This window comes from Indicator indicator, chromosome 17 (genome assembly GCF_027791375.1).
Source record: "Indicator indicator isolate 239-I01 chromosome 17, UM_Iind_1.1, whole genome shotgun sequence".
NCBI classification, from domain to species: domain Eukaryota; kingdom Metazoa; phylum Chordata; class Aves; order Piciformes; family Indicatoridae; genus Indicator; species Indicator indicator.
Genome location: NC_072026.1, coordinates 16,162,605 through 16,182,416, shown reverse-complemented (window position 1 = coordinate 16,182,416; position 19,812 = coordinate 16,162,605). Strand labels below are relative to the sequence as shown.

At 51.3% G+C, this 19,812-nt stretch overlaps 1 protein-coding gene and 1 non-coding gene across 2 annotated transcripts; one reads left to right on the top strand and one right to left on the bottom strand.

Moving 5' to 3' along the window:
* Window positions 1-4,755: 4,755 nt before the first annotated feature.
* LOC128972776 (ras-related GTP-binding protein A) lies at window positions 4,756-17,282 on the bottom strand. The gene is made up of 10 exons (XM_054388890.1): window positions 17,237-17,282; window positions 16,612-16,645; window positions 14,589-14,688; window positions 13,557-13,623; window positions 12,665-12,887; window positions 11,771-11,866; window positions 10,583-10,705; window positions 8,347-8,438; window positions 7,369-7,484; window positions 4,756-5,286 (listed from the first exon to the last, which is right to left on the bottom strand). The coding sequence occupies exons 2-10, from the start codon at window positions 16,636-16,638 to the stop codon at window positions 5,189-5,191; spliced, it is 942 nt and encodes a 313-aa protein (XP_054244865.1). The 5' UTR covers window positions 16,639-16,645; window positions 17,237-17,282; the 3' UTR covers window positions 4,756-5,188.
* Window positions 17,283-17,894: 612 nt separating this feature from the next.
* On the top strand, window positions 17,895-17,966 carry TRNAE-UUC (transfer RNA glutamic acid (anticodon UUC)). The gene has a single exon. It is a non-coding gene; the product is annotated as a tRNA-Glu (tRNA).
* The last annotated feature ends 1,846 nt before the right edge of the window (window positions 17,967-19,812 follow it).

The following is a 19,812-nucleotide window of genomic DNA, read 5'->3' as shown; positions in this document are numbered from 1 at the left end:
AGGTGCCCCGCCCTGTGGTGACATCACCAGCAGCCAATGGGTGGCTTCCCCCCCCCCCCATTTTGCATCCTGCGTTGCTATGGAAACAGATGCAGGGACTGGGGGGGAGGCTCCCCCTACTTTGCTCCCATCACATCTGCACCCCCCCTCTCCAGGATCCCCCCTGAATCTGGTGATGGTGGGGGCTGAGATCTGGCAAACTCATGGCAGTGATGGCTTTGCCCCCTCCTCTTCCCCTGGTTAAGGTCATCAGTCCCCTGCGCTCACCCCCACCCCCATAATGAGGCATGGAAACCTCCCCCCACCAAATCCTGGAGGAGCACCAGGGGGTGCTCCTAGGGGAGGCTTGATGCTGTCCCCATGCTCCTGCCAGCTGTCCTGTGTCCTCCCCACAAAAAGTATTTGCCCCTCTGCCCCAGGACCCCACTCAGGGGGCAGGTTGACACCCCCCCGGGTGGGGGCAAGGTCATGGCAGAGCCTCTCTGAGGGGCTGCCATGTGGTGGTAGGGGAATCTTGGTATCCTTAGGGGTCTCCCCCACCCTGCATAAGGCCATAGGTAGACCTAAGGTGGGGGTGAGCACCCTGTGACCCCCTCCCCAGAAAAATGAAGGCCCCCCCCCCTCCCCACCTGCTCCTGGGGTGGAGAATTTTGTCCAGCCTACCCCAGAGAGACACAGGTCCCAGCAGCAACTCTACCCTCATAGGGATCCCCCCACCCAACCCCTATGGGTACAGCCCCTCCCACTGGCCAACCTCCTCCTCTTGCCTTCTACAGAGCTGTGAAGGTCTGAGGACCAGAAAAGCTTTTGGGGGACAGAGAGTGGACACAGTGCCTGGATGGACCTCCAGCTGCAGGACCTCCAGCTGCAAGCCCCACAAGGCCAAGCACCCCCCCCCCAATAAAACTCAAGAGAAAGGTGGTGGCTCCCACTTCCCCTTCCTACAACTCCTTTTTGGAGCCCCAAGAAGAAGGTCCAACACCACCAACCTCCTAGCTCCAAGAAGCAGCATGGCAGGTCTCAGCAGGTCCATGAGGGTGGTCACCACTGGAGCTGGGCTGAAGGTGAGGGACACAGTCCCCTGCCACTGGGCTCCTCTTGATGATTTGACACCACAGGACAGAAGAGGGCAGGTCACAAAGGAGATGGAAAAGGACAAGTGAAGGCCACCAGCAGCCCTCAAGCAGCAGCCATGATCTGCTTGGGTACAGAGTGGTGGGCATCCTTCTTCCCTGGCCTGGGAACAGCTAAAAAAAATAAAGCATCCCAGAAAGGGGGTGCTCTGCTGTCCACCTCCCACCCTGAGGTGAGGAGCGTGCTGCTGAAGAAGTCTAGACCTCCATTCAGCCAGTGAAAGCAGAAGCTCCACACCTCTGCTCTCAAGATGAACAAAAGATGTCATATTTGACCATGTGGAACCCACATGGATCTTGGCAATACCCCATCCCATTCCTCTCCTCCTCAATGGGCCTGGTCCACCACCATGGGCATCTTCAAGGTCCAGCTGTGCCAAGATGTTTAAGCAAACAGCAGTGGCTGTGCAGGGAGATGGTCCCTTCCCACCACCCTTCTGTGGAGCAGAGTCCCTCCACCAGAAACAGTGCTGCAGCCTGCTCCTCACAGCTGGGGTTTCATCAGATGCTTCAGCTGGAGGCCTCCAAGTGCAGGTTTCAACCCCAATGAAGTGGGCACTGCTTTGTTTTTGATGTGCTGAACCCCAAACACCAACTTAATCTTCCTGAGAAACACATGGAAAGGTGGAGACTGGAAGGAACCATTGGATTCAAAGTGTTGTGGTGAGCATTAGGCAGTCCCAATGAGCACTGGTCATGGGGGCAGTGACTATTCCTCTCTCTTTAGCACTTTGGAGACCACAGCTGCACCCTGTGTCTCCCTCAGAAGCAGGAAAGGAGATGCCATGCAATGTCCAGGAGGTACAAGGAGAGGCTGAGGGCACTGGGTCAGCTCAGAGGCTCTTGCTGCTACCTGCAAGTGCTACCAGGAGCCACAGGAAAGAGCCAGGCTCTTCATGGAGATGGTGGTGACAAAAGGCAACACGAAGAGCTCCAATACATGGATTAATGCTCTTAAAACCATGAGGGTGACCACACCATGGGGCCCAGCTCTTGGTTAGGGAACTTCCTTCTTGGAGACACTCGAGTCTCAGCTAGTCCAAGCCCTGAGCTATCTGCACAGAGCAGGAGGATGGACATGGGGCCTTGCCTACCTCATTGTGTCAAACTGCAACTGTTTGAGATACAGCATCACATGGTCTTAACCACAAAAAACTGTCCCTTCCCCATGTCACAGCCAGAGAAGATAATTCTTCTGGCCCAAAGCCATTTCCCAGAAGGTCACAGAGACCATATGTGATTAACACAGAAAAGCTTCTTGACCTCCAGGCCCCTAGGGACAGCACAGATGCTACTCATGAAGTGCCTACAAGCCACAAGAGCAACATCCGGAGCAGGCATCAACTTTTTTGAGAACAAGAGCTGCCAGACTAAAAAGGAAGAGTCTTCTAGAAGTAGGGTGAGGGTGCTGGAGCCCCTTCTACCACACCTTGCTGCTCAACTATGTCAGGGGAGCTGGAAGGACCCTGCCTCAGGCAACTGTCCACCAGCCTCTGAAGGACACCCCAAGGTTTGATTTGGGCAGAGACAAACAAATGCACCCTTTGACTGCTGAAAGAGTTAAGGGGGTGGTCTTCAGCTAAAGCCACCCATGTGTATGTCCACACCATGGGTAGGCACTGGACAGCCTGCTCATCAGCTCTAGGACCACAGTTTGTCACCACCCTCACCCCACCCCATATTTCCTCTCTCTTGCCATCATCCCACTTCCACTGCTGAAGTTTATTCCCTATGGAAACCCAGCTCAATGTAACCATGGAAATCAGGCAGCAGTTCCCACCATCCTTCCCTCCATCTCCAGCTGCCTGCTATGAAAAGGGCCTTGCAGCAGAAGGTGCCTCAGTCTGTGCTGGAACTGTGGCCATAAGCCACCTTCTGCTCTCCTGAAGCTGTGACACCTGTCTCCTGCAAGTGAAGCCCTTCCTGATGTTCCTTCAGAGGAACACCTGAGGCATGACACAAGGTATTCCATGACATTTGGAATCATAGAATTGTTTGGATTGGAAAAGACCTCTAAGATTGAGTCCAACCATCAACCTAAGACCACCACGGCCATCAAACCATGTCCCAAAGCACCATGTCCACACATTTCTTGAACACCTAGCAGCAACATGGATCAGCAGTAACTCATCCTCCTGCCCTCCTCAACAGCACTGAGGGCAGGTTTGGGCACAGAAAGCCCTGAAGTTCCTCCACAGGCCAGAAGAGCAGGGATTGCCCATGTCTGTGTGGTGAGGCAGCATCTGCAAGAGGTGACTGTAGCTGTGTCTTTGCTTGCCCTACCTCAACATCAGGGCAAAAGCAACCATGGGTGAGACTTGCTGTTCCCTCTCCAGCACTGAAGACAAATGGGAAACAGGCTGGAGATACAACAAAAGGTTTCTAAGCTCTCCAGAACCTCCAGCACCTGAATTGTTAACAGGAATCTGAGTTTGCTCTTCTCCCATGAGGACACTGCCTCGAGGATCCTCCTCCTCCTCCACACCCAGCCTGTGAGAGCACCAACATCTGCTGAGGAGGCGGTGTGAGACACGGGTGCTCAGTGCCATGAAGAGCAAGAAGGGATGGAAGTTCTGTGAGGAGCCCTCAGCTCTCTGCTTCAGACGTGCCCTTCAGCTCCTTCTTCCTGACAGACCTTCCCAGCATGTGCCTGGACAGGGAGTCAGGGGGAAAAAGCAGGATTTGGGGAACACAAAGTAGAGAGCTGGGCTCAGAGTCACCATACCCTTCACAGAGCAATTTGAAGCAGGATGGGGGGGGGGGGGAGGGAGGAGGGATGGTGACAACCATCAGTTCTCATCCAGCAAGCCAGAGATGCCCCAACTCATTGCACTGCTGGTCCTGTTTAATGGAAACCACACTGAAAATCCAGTAAAAAATAAGACACTCATGTCAAGTAATGTCCAACCAGCTCATCACAAACACTTCCTGCAGCTCCTGCACCCACCACACATCCTACAGTTCCTCCTGACTCACCAGAATGAAGATCAGACATAGACCAAGCAGTGAGCTAGTCCTGCTATCAAGGGCTTTGGCCACTTTTACCTACCACTTTGGTGAGTGGAAAGAGGCCATGTCCAGCCCAAATGCTTCACCTGAGGACTCAGTTTTGCCTCCATGTGGGAAAAAAATGCTCTTAAATGGAATTCTGGGATTGTTTCAGTCAACAGTCTCCGAAAACATGGAAGGAGAAAGAGAAGCTCTTTAGCCTGGAGAAGAGTGAGAGGGTATCTTCTCAATGCTCAGCAAGAGCTAAGGGGCAAGAGGATGGGGCCAGACTCTTATCAGAGATGCCTAGGGACAGGACAAGGGGCAATGGGCACAAACTGGAACCCAGGAGGTTCCATCTGAACAGGAGGAGAAACTTGTTTGGTGTGAGGGTGCTGGAGCAGGCTGCCCAGAGAGGTTGTGGAGTCTCCTTCTCTGGAGAGCTTCCAAACCCAGCTGGCCATTGTGATCCTGGGCAAGCTGCTGTGGGTGCACTGGAGAACCTCCAGAGGTTCCCTTCCAACCCCCACCCTGCTGGGATTCCATGCGTCTGTGTTACAGATCCACTCACCACAGCTGGTTTGAGAAGGAAGAGAACCTGCTGTCCAAAGCTCTAGGATCTCAAATCCCTGGTAGCAAAAATTTATTTCCGTAACTGAAGACAAGGAGAAATTTATAAATGGATTCTAGCAACCCACCAAGAAAACAGCAAATATTCCATTCCTGTCACTTTTGCCATCATCACCCAGGAGCAAAACAGCCAAACTGGCTCTGCTGTGTGCCACCAGGACAGCCAGGAGTATGAGAGCACATGCACGTCACCTTGTCCTTCCATCTTCCCAACCCCACAGGCTGCCAGGGAAGTCTCTTTGAGAAGGTCCAACATGGATCCAGACATCCTCCCAGTGACTAGTGTCCAGCGTTAACAGGAGAAAAAATAAAGCAGCAACACTCATTTCAAAGCCCAACAAAGACATCAAACATTGTTAGATTCTCCTAAAAAATAAGTAGTTCCAATTCATTTTTTCTCCCCCCTAGGAGCCCCGTGGTGCCCTCAGGGCTGAGGTTCAACGCATCAGCAGGCTGTGCTTTGGTCCATCCACTCTCTCCAGCTTCTCAAAGTGTTTCCTGGCGTTGCGGATGTTGATCAGCGTGGCCGCAGAGGCTGGGAGGGAAATGGGACAGGGGAGATAAAACACAAAGTTAAAAGGGGATGACAGTCACTGACTTCTCACAACCCAGCTGCTGCCCTAAAGCAGGGTCCTCACCAACCCACTCTTATTTCAACCCCACTCATCCTTCACTGTGCAAAACTCACAGGATGTTAGGGGTTGGAAGGGACCTCTGGTGGTTGAGTCCAGCCCCCCTGCCAGAGCAGGACATGGAATCCAGCACAGGTCACACAGGGATGCATCCAGATGGGTCTGGAAAGCCTCCAGAGAAGGAGGCTCCACAACCTCCTCGAGCAGGCTGTTCCAGCTCAGCTCTGAGTTGTCGCTGATCCCAGTAAAACACCATCAGGCTGTGCTGCCATTCAGTGAGACCTTCCCCCAAGCCTGCAGCCTGGGTAGGAGAACTCATGCAAGTCCAAAATAAGGAAAAAATAGGGTCCTGCACCTGGGGAGGAACAACATCCTGCACCATCCCAGGAGGGGCTGACTTGGGAGTGCTGGTGGACAATAAACTTAAGTTATCCATGGGATAGCAATGTGTCCTTGTGGCCAAGAAGGTCAATGGTCTCCTGGGGTGCCAGAAGAGTGTGGCCAGCAGGTCAAGGGGGGTTCTCCTCCCTCTTGACTCTGACCTAGCAAGGCCACATTTGGAATACTGGATCTGGTCCTGGGCTCCCCAGTTCAAGAGGGACAGGGAACTACTGGAGAGAGTCCAGAGTAGGCTATAAAGATGCTGAGGGGCCTGGAACATCTCTGAGGAGGAAAGGCTGAGAGCCCTGGGGCTGTTGAGCCTGGAGAAGAGCAGCCCCAGAGGAGATCTGATCAATGCTCAGCAAGAGCTAAAGGACCTGTGGGGGGTGAGAGGATGGGGCCTGACTCTTCTCACTGGTGCCCAGGGACAGGACAAGGAGCAAGGGGCACATATTGGAACCCAGGAGGTTCCATCTGGAAATGGAGGAGGAGAAATTCCTTTGCTGTAAGGGTGCTGGAGCCCTGGAGCAGGCTGCCCAGAGAGGCTGTGGAGTCTCTTTCCAAACCTGCCTGGACATTGTGATCCTGGTCACAGTGGGTCACCTCTGGGTGATCCTGCATTAGCAGTGGGGTTGGACTGGATGATCTCCAGAGGTCCTTTCCAACGCCCACTATGCTGGCATTCTGGAGGACAAGTCAGAGTGAGCTGTGGTCAGGCTGCCCCAGGGGTGGCTGCACAAGTCACCACAGCTTGTCCTGCAGCACAGCAGTCTCAGGGCTGTAATCCAGTCACAAGCTTCCCACGGGTTTTCCCTAATTCAGTAAAGCCTTTGAGAAGAGCAGGACAGGAAGCATCAACACTAAAGCACGAGGTTGTCCTGGACAGTGTCTCCTAAGCACCTCAACCCTGAAGAGAAGCAGTTTGGGTTGGAGCTGTGTCACACTGTGCCTCCAAGGGCTGGCTGCAGCTTCTGCTTTAAGATAAATAGATGCTGCTATAATTAGAGTCCTGGGCCACCAAAGCCAGCTCAGGCAGCAAGAGCAAAAACATTCAAACATGATCCATCTCTGCTTCCTCTCCAAAAACATCACTGGGGCTGCCAGAGCAGAACAGCCCAAAATAGGTTATTAGAAGTGACCTCCTAAATCAGGTCACATCTGTTGTAGTGGTTCCCCACCACTTCTGTGACCTTGCACTCAACAGCAAAAAAAATTGAGCAACCTGGTCTAGTAGATGTCCCTGCTCATGGGAAGGGGGTTGGGAATCTTCAAGGTCCCTTCCAATCCAAACCATCCTATGAATCCATGAAGCATCTGAGCTGCTGAAGGTACAGTCATCCTCTGCAAGGCAAGTCATTTCTGAGCCACCTTCCCCACCCTCTTGCTCAGACAGGGCAAACCAGCAGGACAGCAGATCCCTCTCTGGCTTTTCATTACAATCAGTTTTTACCACTTTGCCTTCATTTTCATGAGAAACAGAGCTTAAACTAGGCTCCCAGAAAGGTTGGGACCAGATGATCCTTGGGGTCCCTTCCAACCTGGCATCCTATGATTCCTTCAGCATTTTCTCCCTGCAAAAGCAGATTGTCTTTGCTCCAACTTACGTATTGAAGGGTCTGACATCACCACCATCACATATGTGTTTGATGTGAAGATGTCAATGAAAGCAGCAAAGTTAGAGTTCCTCACTTCCATGCTCTGGAAAGAAGCTGCCAGCTTACTAAGAGGGGAGAAATAAAAATAAAGGAAGGATGAAAATAAAGAAGAAGTCAGAAAAAAAACCCTAAATGAACCATTACTGTAACCTTGCTCCAACAGCTTTTGTGCCCAGGTAGCCTACAGACCATTGTTTGAGCAACAAAGAAGTGTCTGAGACCCTGGTGGGCAGGGCAGGTAACACCAGGTTGTGTTCTTTTTTCTGTTGTGTGACCCAGGATCAGTTGGGTTTTGTTTGGTGTCTTTTCTTTTTTAAGGAAAACTCTCTAGGTTTAGGCTAAATGAGACTAGGAAATGATTTGTGTAGTGAACGGTGAAGGTATCTCAAGATCTACAACCCCACCACAGCCATGGCCAAGCAGCAGACATCACTCACCCCACAGGTGTAACAGCTTGGCCATGGGAGGTGTCCCTGCTCATGGCAGGGGGATTGGTATCTAGATGATCTTTAAGATCCCTTCCAGCCCAAACCACTCCATGATTCTGTGATTTGCTGGACACCTCAACAATCTCACTGATTTCTCAGCTCAATCCTAGAACTTCCCTACCTTGCCCAGGAGAATAGGGCTTAGAAGAAAATGGTGGTTTCCAAATAAACCTCTTTGAACCATCAGCAAAGGAGGAAGTTACAGAAGATGTGGTCTTGAGGGACATGGGTTAGTGGTGGCCTGGCAGTTAGTGGTTGGACTGGATGAACCTAAAGGTCTTTTCCAATCCAACTGATTCTATAACAATTAACTCAGTTGTCTTTAAGCATGGTGCAACTCTACTACACCATCTGAAGCTTGCTGAGGAGCCCTACAACTAGCACTGACCTGGAGAATGATGCCAAAATACCTGCTGAGGTGTATCCCCAGCCAGCTCACCTGCAGCTGAGCTTGAATTGCTTAATAATGTTGCTGATTTTCTCAAACCTGTGGACATCTCGCTGCTCTTTGCATTGATAGTGAGAAATGACCTGCAAGGCACAAGGAGAGAGGGCAGGGTTAGTCATTTATTTCCCTACAGGCTGCCCAGGCTCCATAGAAATGATGGTAAATGGGTTGGGACTGGGACAGTGATTCCTTGTGTCTTCTATTGATTGAAACTTGGAAACTATTTGGCCTTGTGAGGTGTCCATCTCCCCATTCAGCAGCAATTTAGATCTTGATTTAAAGAAAAAAGTGCAAGGGAAAGGAAAGACACTTGACAAGTGCTAGAAGTTTTCCTGCCTCAGTCTATTGTGCTACAGATTCCCAAGGGCTGAACTTGAGGAAGTCCCTGCTTCTCAAGAGGTAGGATACACAAAGCCTGCTCTCCAAGGCAACACAAGCCTTTTCCTCCTCAAGGAAAGCAGAAGGGTTTCCCAGAGAGTTCTCTCTCCACCAGTTCACTCAGTCAGCTCAAGATGTGCAAGCTTCTTGTATTGAGATCAACTCCTCCTGCCTCTCCAAGAGTGATCCAGCAGCAAACAGAACTTAGTGCCTGGAGGCAAAGCTTCAGAGGATTCAGAGTTTTGAGGAATCCTTGCAGCAGCATCCACAGCTTGCTCTCCCTGACCATCTTCACCAGGTTGGTAGCTCCAAGACCTTCACTCCTTAATCCAGTTGGGCCAAGAACTGCCTTGACTGCACAATCAATCAGTTCTATCACAGCCTCAGACCTTCACTCCTTGGCCCAGCTGGGCCAAGAACTGCTTTTACCACACAAACAGTTCTATCACCTCTTGTTCCCACAGCAAACCAACCCAAGTATTTTAACTACCTTATGCTGAGAGCTTTAAGCTCTTAAGAGCCATGAAACCAACTTCTGCTGGAAGTGTCAGATGCTCTCTCCCCAGGATCTTAAACACTTCACTTTCCACCTGTGGAGTCACAGCCTTGTGAGAACTAAGATTTTTGTTTGGCTTGTTTTCCACCCCCCACCCTTGAGCACCTTCAAATGATCATCTACATCCTACTTTTTAAACCTGCCCAACTCTTCCTAGGAATTGAGGTCAGGGCCCACATTTATACCAAAACCTTCACCAGTTGCAAGTTCATTCCTTAACTTGTCAGGTAGGATTTTCTGTTACTGTGATTTGGATACAATTTCAAAAGAACATTTCACTCCAGGAGTCAAAAAAAAAAAAAAAAAAGGAGTCCTGGGGGAAGCTTAAACACATGAAAAAAGAGAAGAGCCTTTTAGTCATCATCAAGATTATCCTCAGTAAAAATATACTTACAATGAAAGTGCTGTTAGATACCACCAAGGTGGAACTATTTATCACCTACAAAAGGTCAAAAAGCAGAATCTGGAGAAATGGTGAGTGTCTACTCCTCAGAGGTTAAGAAGAAACCTCTGAGAAAAGTGATGACTCCTGTTCCACATTCCTTCCTTCACGTCCAAATCAGAGATTTGGCTGTCAAGGAATGCACTCAAAACTCAAACCCATTCCTTCAAGTTTGGTGCAAAGGCTGATGAGAAACCAGAAGCCCAGAGTATGGATGGACAAGCAGCAAATGGTGGTTTTAACCAACACCTTTTACTTCACAGAGACAACAGATTGGAAGCAGAGTTACCACACAGGTGCTAACTCCAAACACTGTTGCAATCCAACTGCTTGTGATCCTCCATCCATGCTCTGAATCTGTAGAGCATCAGACAAAAACCAACCCCACCAAAAATCCAGGCCAGTAAAAACAGCAGGGCAGGAGGAACTGAAAAGGCTCATTTCAAGCTGAAGAAGGTGGTTTTTTGCCCCCTGTGCAAAAACAGACTCTCAAAACACGGCCAACAACAGAATGGGATCTGAAACCTCCTCTGTGCCTGGGAGAGGGAAACACCAATCAAGCCCTCAGCTCAGCTGCTAGGAGTGGAAATTTTGGGAAGGTCCTGTGAGCCAGAGAGTCATGTCAGCTACTTTCAGTATCAGACAGCCTGGATGGTGGCATTCTGCCATCTGGCACCAGCACCTCTCGTTGGGCCACTGCCACATCAGCACTTCGCATCCCGGGAACCGGGTCCTAGGCCAGGCAGAGGAACCCCAAAGGGCAGAGGAACCCCAAAGGGCAGAGGAACCCCAAAGGGCAGAGGAACCCCAAAGGGCAGAGGAACCCCAAAGGGCAGAGCTGCTGTATTCACCAGGAATGTGGCTCTCTCAAACAGAAGCACTTCATCTGCCTCGATGATCTGAGCAAAGTTCCTCAGGTTCATTTCCAGCTGCTGGACATTGGGGATCAGCTGATAGACTATACTGGACCAAGCCTGCCAACAAAGAAAGACACAACAGAAGGGCTGTGTTAGTATGACTCTGCCTTGTCCTCTTGTTGTGCAAAAATAGATTAATTGCAGTTCTGGGTGTTGATCACAGACTGGAGGTCCAACACCCAGTCCAACACCTCTGCTGTGGGAGCACCCACAGCAGCTTGCCCAGCTGGAGATGGAGGCGAAGCCCTCTGCTAAAGCAGGATCTCTCAGGGCAGGCCTCACAGAAAAGTGTCCAAGTGGGTTGCAATTTCTCCAGGGAAGGACACTCCACAACCTCTCTGAGCAGCCTGCTCCAGCACCCTCACATCATTTCCAGATGGAACCCCCTGGGTTCCAGTTTGTGCCCACTGCCCCTTGTCCTGTCCCTGGGCACCACTGAGAAGAGTCTGGCCCCATCCTCTTGTCACCCCACCCTTTATCTCTTGCTGAGCATTGCTCAGATCCCCTCTGGGGCTGCTCCTCTCCAGGCTCAACAGCCCCAGGGCTCTCAGCCTTTCTTCCTCACAGAGATGCTCCAGGCCCCTCAGCATATTGGTTGCCTCTGCTGGACTCTGTCCAGCAGCTCCCTGTTCCACTTGAAGTGGGAAGCCCAGAACCAAATCCAGTACTTCAGATGTGGCCTTGCTAGGGCAGAGTAGAGGGAGAGGAGAACCTCCTTTGACTTGCTGGCCACACTCATCCTCACGCACCCCAGGAGACCACTGGCCTTCTTGGCCACAAGGGCACATTGCTATCCCACAGATAACTTCAGTTTATTGCCCACCAGCACTCCCACATCCTTCTCTACAGAGCTGCTTTGCAGCAGGTCAGCTCCTCACCATTATTGGTGCAGGGGGCTGCTCCTCCCCATCCCTGAAAGGCTTTCAAAGCCATGGAGATGTGGTGCTGAGGGACATGGTTAGTGCTGACCTGGCAGCACTGGGTTAAGGATTGGACTCGATGGTCTTGGAGGTCTTTTCCAACCCAAACACTTTGTGATTCTAACTATCCACTCTCCTTCCTCATGCTCTTGCTTTCCAGTGTGTGAAGGGAAGCCAGACAAGAAAAAGAAGATGCACAAACCTTGTAAAGCGTTTCATCCCAGATGGAAGTTCTAAAACAAACACATTCCAAGGGACGGGAAAGGCGCTTCAAGTCTTCCTCACGCTCCTTAAAAATCTGGGGAATAAAAAAAGATCAGCAGTGCAGTGTAAATATTTGAGCAACATGATCTAGTGGAAGGTGATCTTAAAGGTCCCTTCCAACACAAACCATTCTAGGACTCTGGTAGGTGCCCCATTCCTGGAAACACAATCCCAGCATGGTGGGGTTTGGAAGGGACCTCTGGAGATCATCCAGTCCAGACCCCCTGAAGCAGTGGCACCTACTCAAATGTCCAGAAGGGTTTGGAAGCTCTCCAGAGGAGACTCCACAACCTCTCTGGGCAGCCTGCTCCAGGGCTCCAGCACTCTCAGACCACTCTCAGAAGTTTCTCCTCATGCTCAGGTGGAACCACCTGGGTTCCAGTTTGTGGCTGTTGCCCCTTGGATGGTGAGCAGCAAGTTCAAGGTCATTTCCTCACCTCCAGTCCTACCTCCCTTTGGAAGCCAAGCTCTGGTAAAAGCCCTAGAATCATACATTTAGCACCAGACCTGGTATGGTTAGGTAACAGTTGGACTCAATCTTAAAAGGTCCTTCCCAACCAAAACTGTTCTGTAATTCTATGATCAGAGCTATGAAAGGAAAGCTTTGGAGCAATTGTCACTACATACCACTCCTTCTGTTCCCCGCTAGATTAGAGACAGAGATGAAATACAATACAGGGAAGGCTGAGAAAGCTCAGAGGGCTCTGAGAACTCTCAACATCTGAGAAAGCCTTTGAGAAACAGCTCTGATGGGGCTCCACTCACAATGCACTAGTGGAGTCCAAAGACGCTCTATTTGGAACCCTTTCTATGGCAACCATCAGCTTCTCACCAAATCCCGCTGATCCTCCTGCACCAAGTCCATCTTGTGCACCAGACAGAAGATCTTTGCATCAGGAGAGTTCTGCAGAATTGCCTCCAAACAGGACTGGTAGTAGTGCATGTCCTTCTCCAGTTCTCGGCTCTCTACATCAAAGACATAGATGAGCACTTCTACGTTGCGGAAGATGTTGTCCCGCTGACTGGTGAAGTAGTTCTCCATAAAGGTGTCCTGGCTGAGGAGGAGCAGAGCAACAAAGCAAGGAGCCTCCTGTTAGAGCAACCAGGTCTTGCTTAGCATCACTACCTCCTGCCAGAAAGGCAAGGTTTGAATTTTGAGCTGAGGCTGAGCAAAGTTGGACAGCTCTGCTGAGGCTCATCAGTGAGAGAGTGTTCATCAGGACGCCTCTTCCAACAGCCCCAGGATTGCTCCCAACCTTCAGCATCACTCCATTTGGATCAAACTGGTGAGGAGCAATTCTGAAACCAGTGCCACCTCCCACCACCTCAGAAGAAATTCCAGGTGAAAGGCTCAGCTTTCTGCCCACAAGGGAAGGGTAGACACACTGCAGCTTTACAAAGCATTAGCTCAAGAGACAACATAATTGTGCCAACCTCTTCCATCCATCTCCATGCACAGACTTAAGATGTGGCATCCACTCTTCCCAGAGCTGTCTCACCAGTGTGAGTACACAGATGATGGACATGGTTGTCTTAAGTTGAAGTTTGGACTTGATGATCTTAGAGGTTTTTGCCAACCAAAACAATTCTGTTTCCATGAAGCTTGCTCTGTTCCCTTCAGACACAAGCAGGTTCCTCATCCCTCCTGGGCAGGAAGGCCTCTGCTTTGTCACCTCCCCAGAGCTAACCCCCAACAGTCTTAGAAGCAAACAAAGAGCACCTACCCTCCGCAGTCCCAGAGGTTTAACACCAGGTTTCCTAGGAATCTAACATGGGAGTGCTCCACATCAACTGGAAAGAGACAGCAGGAGTTTAGTTGTCATCCCACACTCCCAGATTAGAGCTCTCGCTCCAGGAACCCCATAATTTGTTAAATCCCATCTAAACAACACCCCTGTGGGTACATCTGTAGCTGAAGGCACCAAGGAAAGACAGTTCCCAGTGTAATTCCAGCTTTACTACTCTCCACTGAGGATACTGTTCTCCTGAGAAGCTCAAGTGGTTCCCTTTAACATCTCTGCTCTCTGTGGGATTTTAGGAATTGCTGTGGCTCCAAGCACACTCTGCAAGGACTTAAAAAAATAAATCAGCAGGACAAAGAATGGAAACTTCACGAGCAGGCCAAATTTACAGCCAAGAGAAAGAGTGCACAAATCCATGACATTAAGTGCTCATAGGTGCTTCCTAGTGAGGGGCATTAGATGCCAACAGTTCATATCCCTGTGTTAAAAGAATTTTTTTATTGCTTTGGCAGATCAGGGGGAAAAAGAGGGCAGAAGGGGAAAAAAAGGGGCACAAGATATTAGTTAAGTCTTGTGCACTACCCTGTCAAAGCCACAGGAGACAGGAAGATTTCTGGGTGTCCAGCTCTGGTAACCCATTAGCTGGCCAACAATGGGAAAGCTTCTCCAGCAAAGTGGACCATGAGGAGGGCTCCGAATGCTCCTCCAGTAACAAATGTAGCTGCAGCAAAGGCTGCTTCCTGTGTCAAAACCACAGTGAAGGAGAAAAGTCCAACAACAATTTAGCAGCAAAACTGGACTCCGGTGCCTCCCCTCTCACTCTAGCTTCCTACCTGCCCTCAGCTGAACTCAGGAGTGATGCTCCCTGGGAGGTGTGGTGGCTGGGAGGATCTGCAGCCACCTACCTGCTCCAGAGCAAAGGAGAGGCAGGGATTGCTGGAGGGAATGGCCTCACCCCTTTAATGAAGGGGGCTGAGCCCTGAGAATTGGCAGTTCAAATAAGCCAAGCCTTACTTGTGGCACCCAGGCGCCGTGTGTCCCTGGCGATGTAGTTGGCAAAGATAATGGACCTCATGCTGGTCTTCCCAGACCCACTTTTACCCATCAGCAGCACCTGGCCAGGAAAATGAAGAAAGAATTAGCTCCTACAAAGCCCCTGGGCTTAACGAGTTGCTGCCCAAGTCACCAGAACACAGGAGCAATATATTGCAGATGTGAATGCATCAGGAGTGGCAACGAAGGACAATGTGCCTGGGAAAGCAGAAGGCAGATGTCCTCACCTCCTTGATACCCATCCTGGCCTGGCTGAAAACCTTTCCATGTCATTTGTATCCTTAAACTATCCTCCCATCCTCTCAGGGATCTCTGCCCTTCCAGACACCACACTCCTCTTCCTTCAACCCAGAAAGAAGCAAAGACTTGATGGTTCTGATGACAGCAAAGGACTTTTCCATGACAAAAGGAACAGCTTTATCTCAAGCCTTTAAGACCAGGCTGGAAACAACCCCTGGCTCTATCAGCACTCATACTCATCTTGTCCACCCATTCCTCCTGTATTCCTTCATGCCTTTCTCCTTCTTCACCTGTTTTTTTCTTCCCTGATAGAAGTGAAATACAAGTTATGTTTCAGGTGTCAGAAGATCAGCACAAAGTGAAAAGCAGATGGGACAGCCCAGACCAAGCACACCAGGCTGTTGTGCAGGTGAAGACACCTGACTCCAGATTCCTTTTTGTAGAACATCAGGTTGAAGGAGAACCAGAACCTTTGGAAGCCAAAGACTAGGGGATGATTGTGGTGGGAAAAAGGGGAGATGGTCACTCAAGAAAAGAGTCTGCACTGTGATCTGAAAACAGAAATTAAAGCCCCAACAGTGACATCCAGCAGGAACTGGCTCACAAAAGCAGCTGTCAAATGAGTTGCAGTTACAAACTCAGCCTTTGGCAACAGCTCTGAAAACTCATCATCAAGGTTAGGTTTAACAAGAATGCAACTGGCCCCAGTCTGCTTGCCCAGCCCACACCAGTGCCAGACACTTGCTGGGAAGGTGTTTGCTCCATTCCCATCCTTGCTCTGCAATTGCATGGCAATGGCTAGCAGAATCTCAGAGCAAAACACGAGAGGCAGGAGTGCACCATCTCTTTCTGAGAGCAACTGAAAACTTCAGAGGCTGGCAAGAGCCCTTTCCAAAGAGGGGCTGACCCCAGGATTTGTAACAAGGCCTGTCCCTCTAACAGGAGACTGCTCAAGTCACACCTTCTGGAGCAAAGCCCCACAGAGCTACGCTGTCTTCTTCCCTCAGCACACACAGAGTAGAAAGAGAACAGCAGCATCTCTTATTTCATACCACCTGCAGAAAAAACACAGGCAGAAACCCAACCCAGCTCCAAGGCAAGCCCAAGGTTTAGGCTGCAGAGGCCTTTCAAAGGGGTCAGACACCAGCACAAAGGGCCAGGCAGGAAACCCTAAACCTAGTACACCACAAAAACACAACCAACACAGCAGCATATTCTCTATAAAGCCACTATAATGGCTTAGAATATGCTTATTGCTGGAATAGCCCCCAAATTCCTGATGGTGTAACCCTTCCAGTTCTCAGTAAAAGTGCTGCTCCTTTCCTGTGAGTTAAATTCCACCCTCCCAGCAGCCACCTGTGAATTACAGGCACCCCTCACAAGTTTCTGTGACCCATCAGCCTTCACCAGCCAATGAAGTAGTTCAGAGCACATCCTCTTCCCTCCTGCTGCAGGAGGCATGCAGCAAGCAAAGCGTTTTGCAACACGTACCAGAAACACACAGCAGTAAGGGTGGAAAGCTCTGCAGTGAGCCTGCCCCACTGCTCTTGCCAGCAAATAAACCCAAACACAATTTTACTTCCCATCTCTTTAAGCAAAGGATGTGTCTGCTCACTCTGGGAGTCTGAAGAGGCACCTGACAGCCAAAGAACACAGCGAGGTACAGACAAACACACAACGACATCAGCAAAAGCAGAGGGGGAAGGAAAATCCAACCACAAAGGACTCTCCCTATGGTTCTTACCTTTTTCTTCATGGCTGTGCTTGGCATCACCCACCTACAGAGAGAAGAGCATCTTCTTACACTGCTCTACTTGCCTCACAAGCTTCACTTCAACACCCAAATCCCACCCACAGAAGTATCCTGCAAAAGGGGAAACACTCCCGCACCAACACGATTCCCCCCAGTCTCCACCTCAGCAGGCACTTGACAGCTCCTGCGCCAGACGGCAAAAGGGGAAACTTTAGCAGAAGCTTCTTCCTGCTAGAAACCCCTCCAACAGGCCCGTGATGAGCAACGCTCCGTGATCACCCGGCCAAAACAGGCCTGAGCAGGATGAACGCGGTCAGCGCTGGAAGACAGCGGGAGACACCGGCAACAGGGGCTCTCCCAACATACGGCATGCAGGACTGGCCTCGCTCCCACCCCTTCCCCGCCAGAACGCTCCGGAGCCCGCACCACGCAACCCGTGATCGCAGCATTCACGTCCCCACACCCCGCTTCCATACCCCCCGCCCCAGGCTCGGACAGTCCCCAGCTCGGTCCTCCACCAGCTCTCCTCAGAGCCACGGGGCCCGACAGCAGCTTCAGACCCCACGCCCCTTCCCCGGCTCAGCCAACGCCGCCGAGCCCCACCGCTTCCCACTACCTCTAGCCGCGACAGACACCTCCTGGGCCGGCTCGGCAGTGCCCACGGGCGGCGGCAGCAGGGCTCGGGGTGGGGATAGGGTGTGAGTGTGTGCTGCCGGCCTACCCAGCCGCCGGAGCTCCGGGGTAGGCCTTAAAGCCTGGGGCTGGCGTGACACCGCCACCCCGCCAGGGTCCCACTCGCTGCCGCCGCCCGGGACCCCCCGCCCCGCCCCCCCCCCCAGCGGCGCTCACGAGACCCAGGGCTCGACGGCCGCCGCCGGTCACGTGAGCGCTCACCCCGCCCTCTCCCGCGCGTCCCCTCCCGTCACATGATGCGGCGAGGAAGGCGGAGTGAGGAGGGGGAAGGACGCGGTGCGCGACGGCAAGGAGGTCTCCACCGCCATCTTAGGTGTGGGCAAGGCGCTGACTGGCAGGGCGGGATTTATGGAGACGGGAAAAGGGGGGCGAGGCCTGGCAGAGCCTCACAGCGCTCTGAGCGGCGTCTGGGGCTGGGGCTCCTGGTGAGGCGGGCGACAGGAGCGCGCCGGAGATTCGTACGGCCCTGAGCGGCGGTTTTGGCCTAGCAGGGGGTTCCTGGTAAAGCAAGCTACGGAAGAGCTTGACATAGATGCGTCACTGGTAATATGAGGCGAGCCGAGAAAACAGTTTTCAGTGCCTCCCATATGGTCTAGCGGTTAGGATTCCTGGTTTTCACCCAGGCGGCCCGGGTTCGACTCCCGGTATGGGAAGCTTGGTTTTTTCTTCCCTCTTTCGTGCCTGGGAGGGAGAATCGCGGCCCTCCGCACGCCTTTTGGTTCCACAGTCCTCTTCTGACTCTTTGGGACCGCATTTTTTCACCGTTTCTCAGCAGCAAGCGCCCTGCCAGTCCATATTTGCCTCCTGGGTTTAAAAGGTCCAAGTCAATTTGACAACACAGAACCTGGTAACACGGAGTTAATCACCTCTTTCGCTAATCCAGGGGAGAAAAACCCTGCTTGTGTCCCAGCGAGAGCACGCAGCTCTCTTGCCCTTGTCTGCATGGGGAAGCTGGGCTCCTCCTGCCACCCCACCACCCGAAGCTGAAGGACTCAGAGGGGCCCATTGCCCATCTGCTGTGGCTTCTGGGGTATCAGAGGTGGTGGTTTCAGCAGGTTTTGGGGCAGCCCGCACAAAGTGAGAGACTTGCCACCTCATATATCCCCCTCCTCAGAACCTCATCGCCTCACACCCATCCCCCAGAGCTTTGCCACCACACATTGGCCACCCAGAGCCTCATCCCCTCACATACCCCATCCTCAGAACCTTGCCACTTCACATTCCCTCCCCGAGCTTCGTCACCTCATGTACCACCCTCTAAAGCCTTGTCACCTCATCTACCTCTCCTCTCAAAACCTCCACACCTGAGGGCTGCTACCAGCCTTGCAGGAAGGGTTCTGTTTGGTGTTTCCTGGGGGATGCCCGACACCTCAGCAGGGCAGCTGTCAGGGGGAAATGGGGGCTGGGTATGGAGAGCACTCATGGCAGCCCCATGGGATGAACAGGGCAGGGGGTCCATGGCTGGGTGTCCTTGGGGTGTCCCATGAAAGGATTCTGTGTGCCTCCTCTTGAGGACTGTGGAGATTGTGTGGGTGTGGTGCGTGCTGCCCAGGGAACATCTATAAAGGTGGCAAGTTCCTGCTGCTGGGATTTGATGCTATTTAAATAAGTCACCCATATACCTCCCCTTTTTAAAGCACACTTCCAAAGAAAAATAGACCAAATCAGATTATTCTGCTGAAGTCCTGTTTATTCCCCAATATTCTTACAGGAGAGAAAGTTGTATCAAACTTTGAAACAGATTATCATTTAACTGCACAATGCCAATGTTCACTCACTATCAGCACTCAAACTGAGCCTTCAAGTGTCCTCTGCCACGCAGATTTTGTTCATTGTACACTCAAATCATGAGGCCCAGAAGCTTTATGGACAAAACTTTCACTTGAACAATCCAAAAAGGCTCCAAAACTGTAAAAAATAGCAGCTTGGGGATAATATAGAAATAGCAGCACTCCTTTGTGAGATAATTTACTTGTGTTTTTGTGGTACTAATCTTACTCTGTACTTTCAGTATCTGGACTTTTCTCATTGTATTACCATTAGAAAAAAAGACTAAAATGCTTCATGACTCATGTGTTGTGCAGCTGGCTTGGTCGCTGCAGCTGTAGCACAAATAAATCAGTGACTCCACAAGATGCTGGTTGTCAATCATTTCCCACCTTCTTCAGACTGAGCTGCCAAAACTTTAAAATGTTTTGTCTAAAATTGAGAACTCCCTGCTCCCCAGGGTGAAAAAGCAGCTTGTGAGCACACAATCACAGAATCCCAGCATGGTGGGGGTTGGAAGGGACCTCTGGAGATCATCCAGTTCAACATCTCTGCTAAAGCAGGGGCACCCACAGCAGGTTGTCTGGGATCAAAATGTCCAGCTGGGTTTGGAAGCTTTCCAGAGAAGGAGACTCCCTAACCTCTCTGGGCAGCCTGTTCTGGGGCTCCAGCACCCTCACACCAAAGAACTTTCTGCTCATGTTCAGATGGAACCTCCTGGGCTCCAGTTTG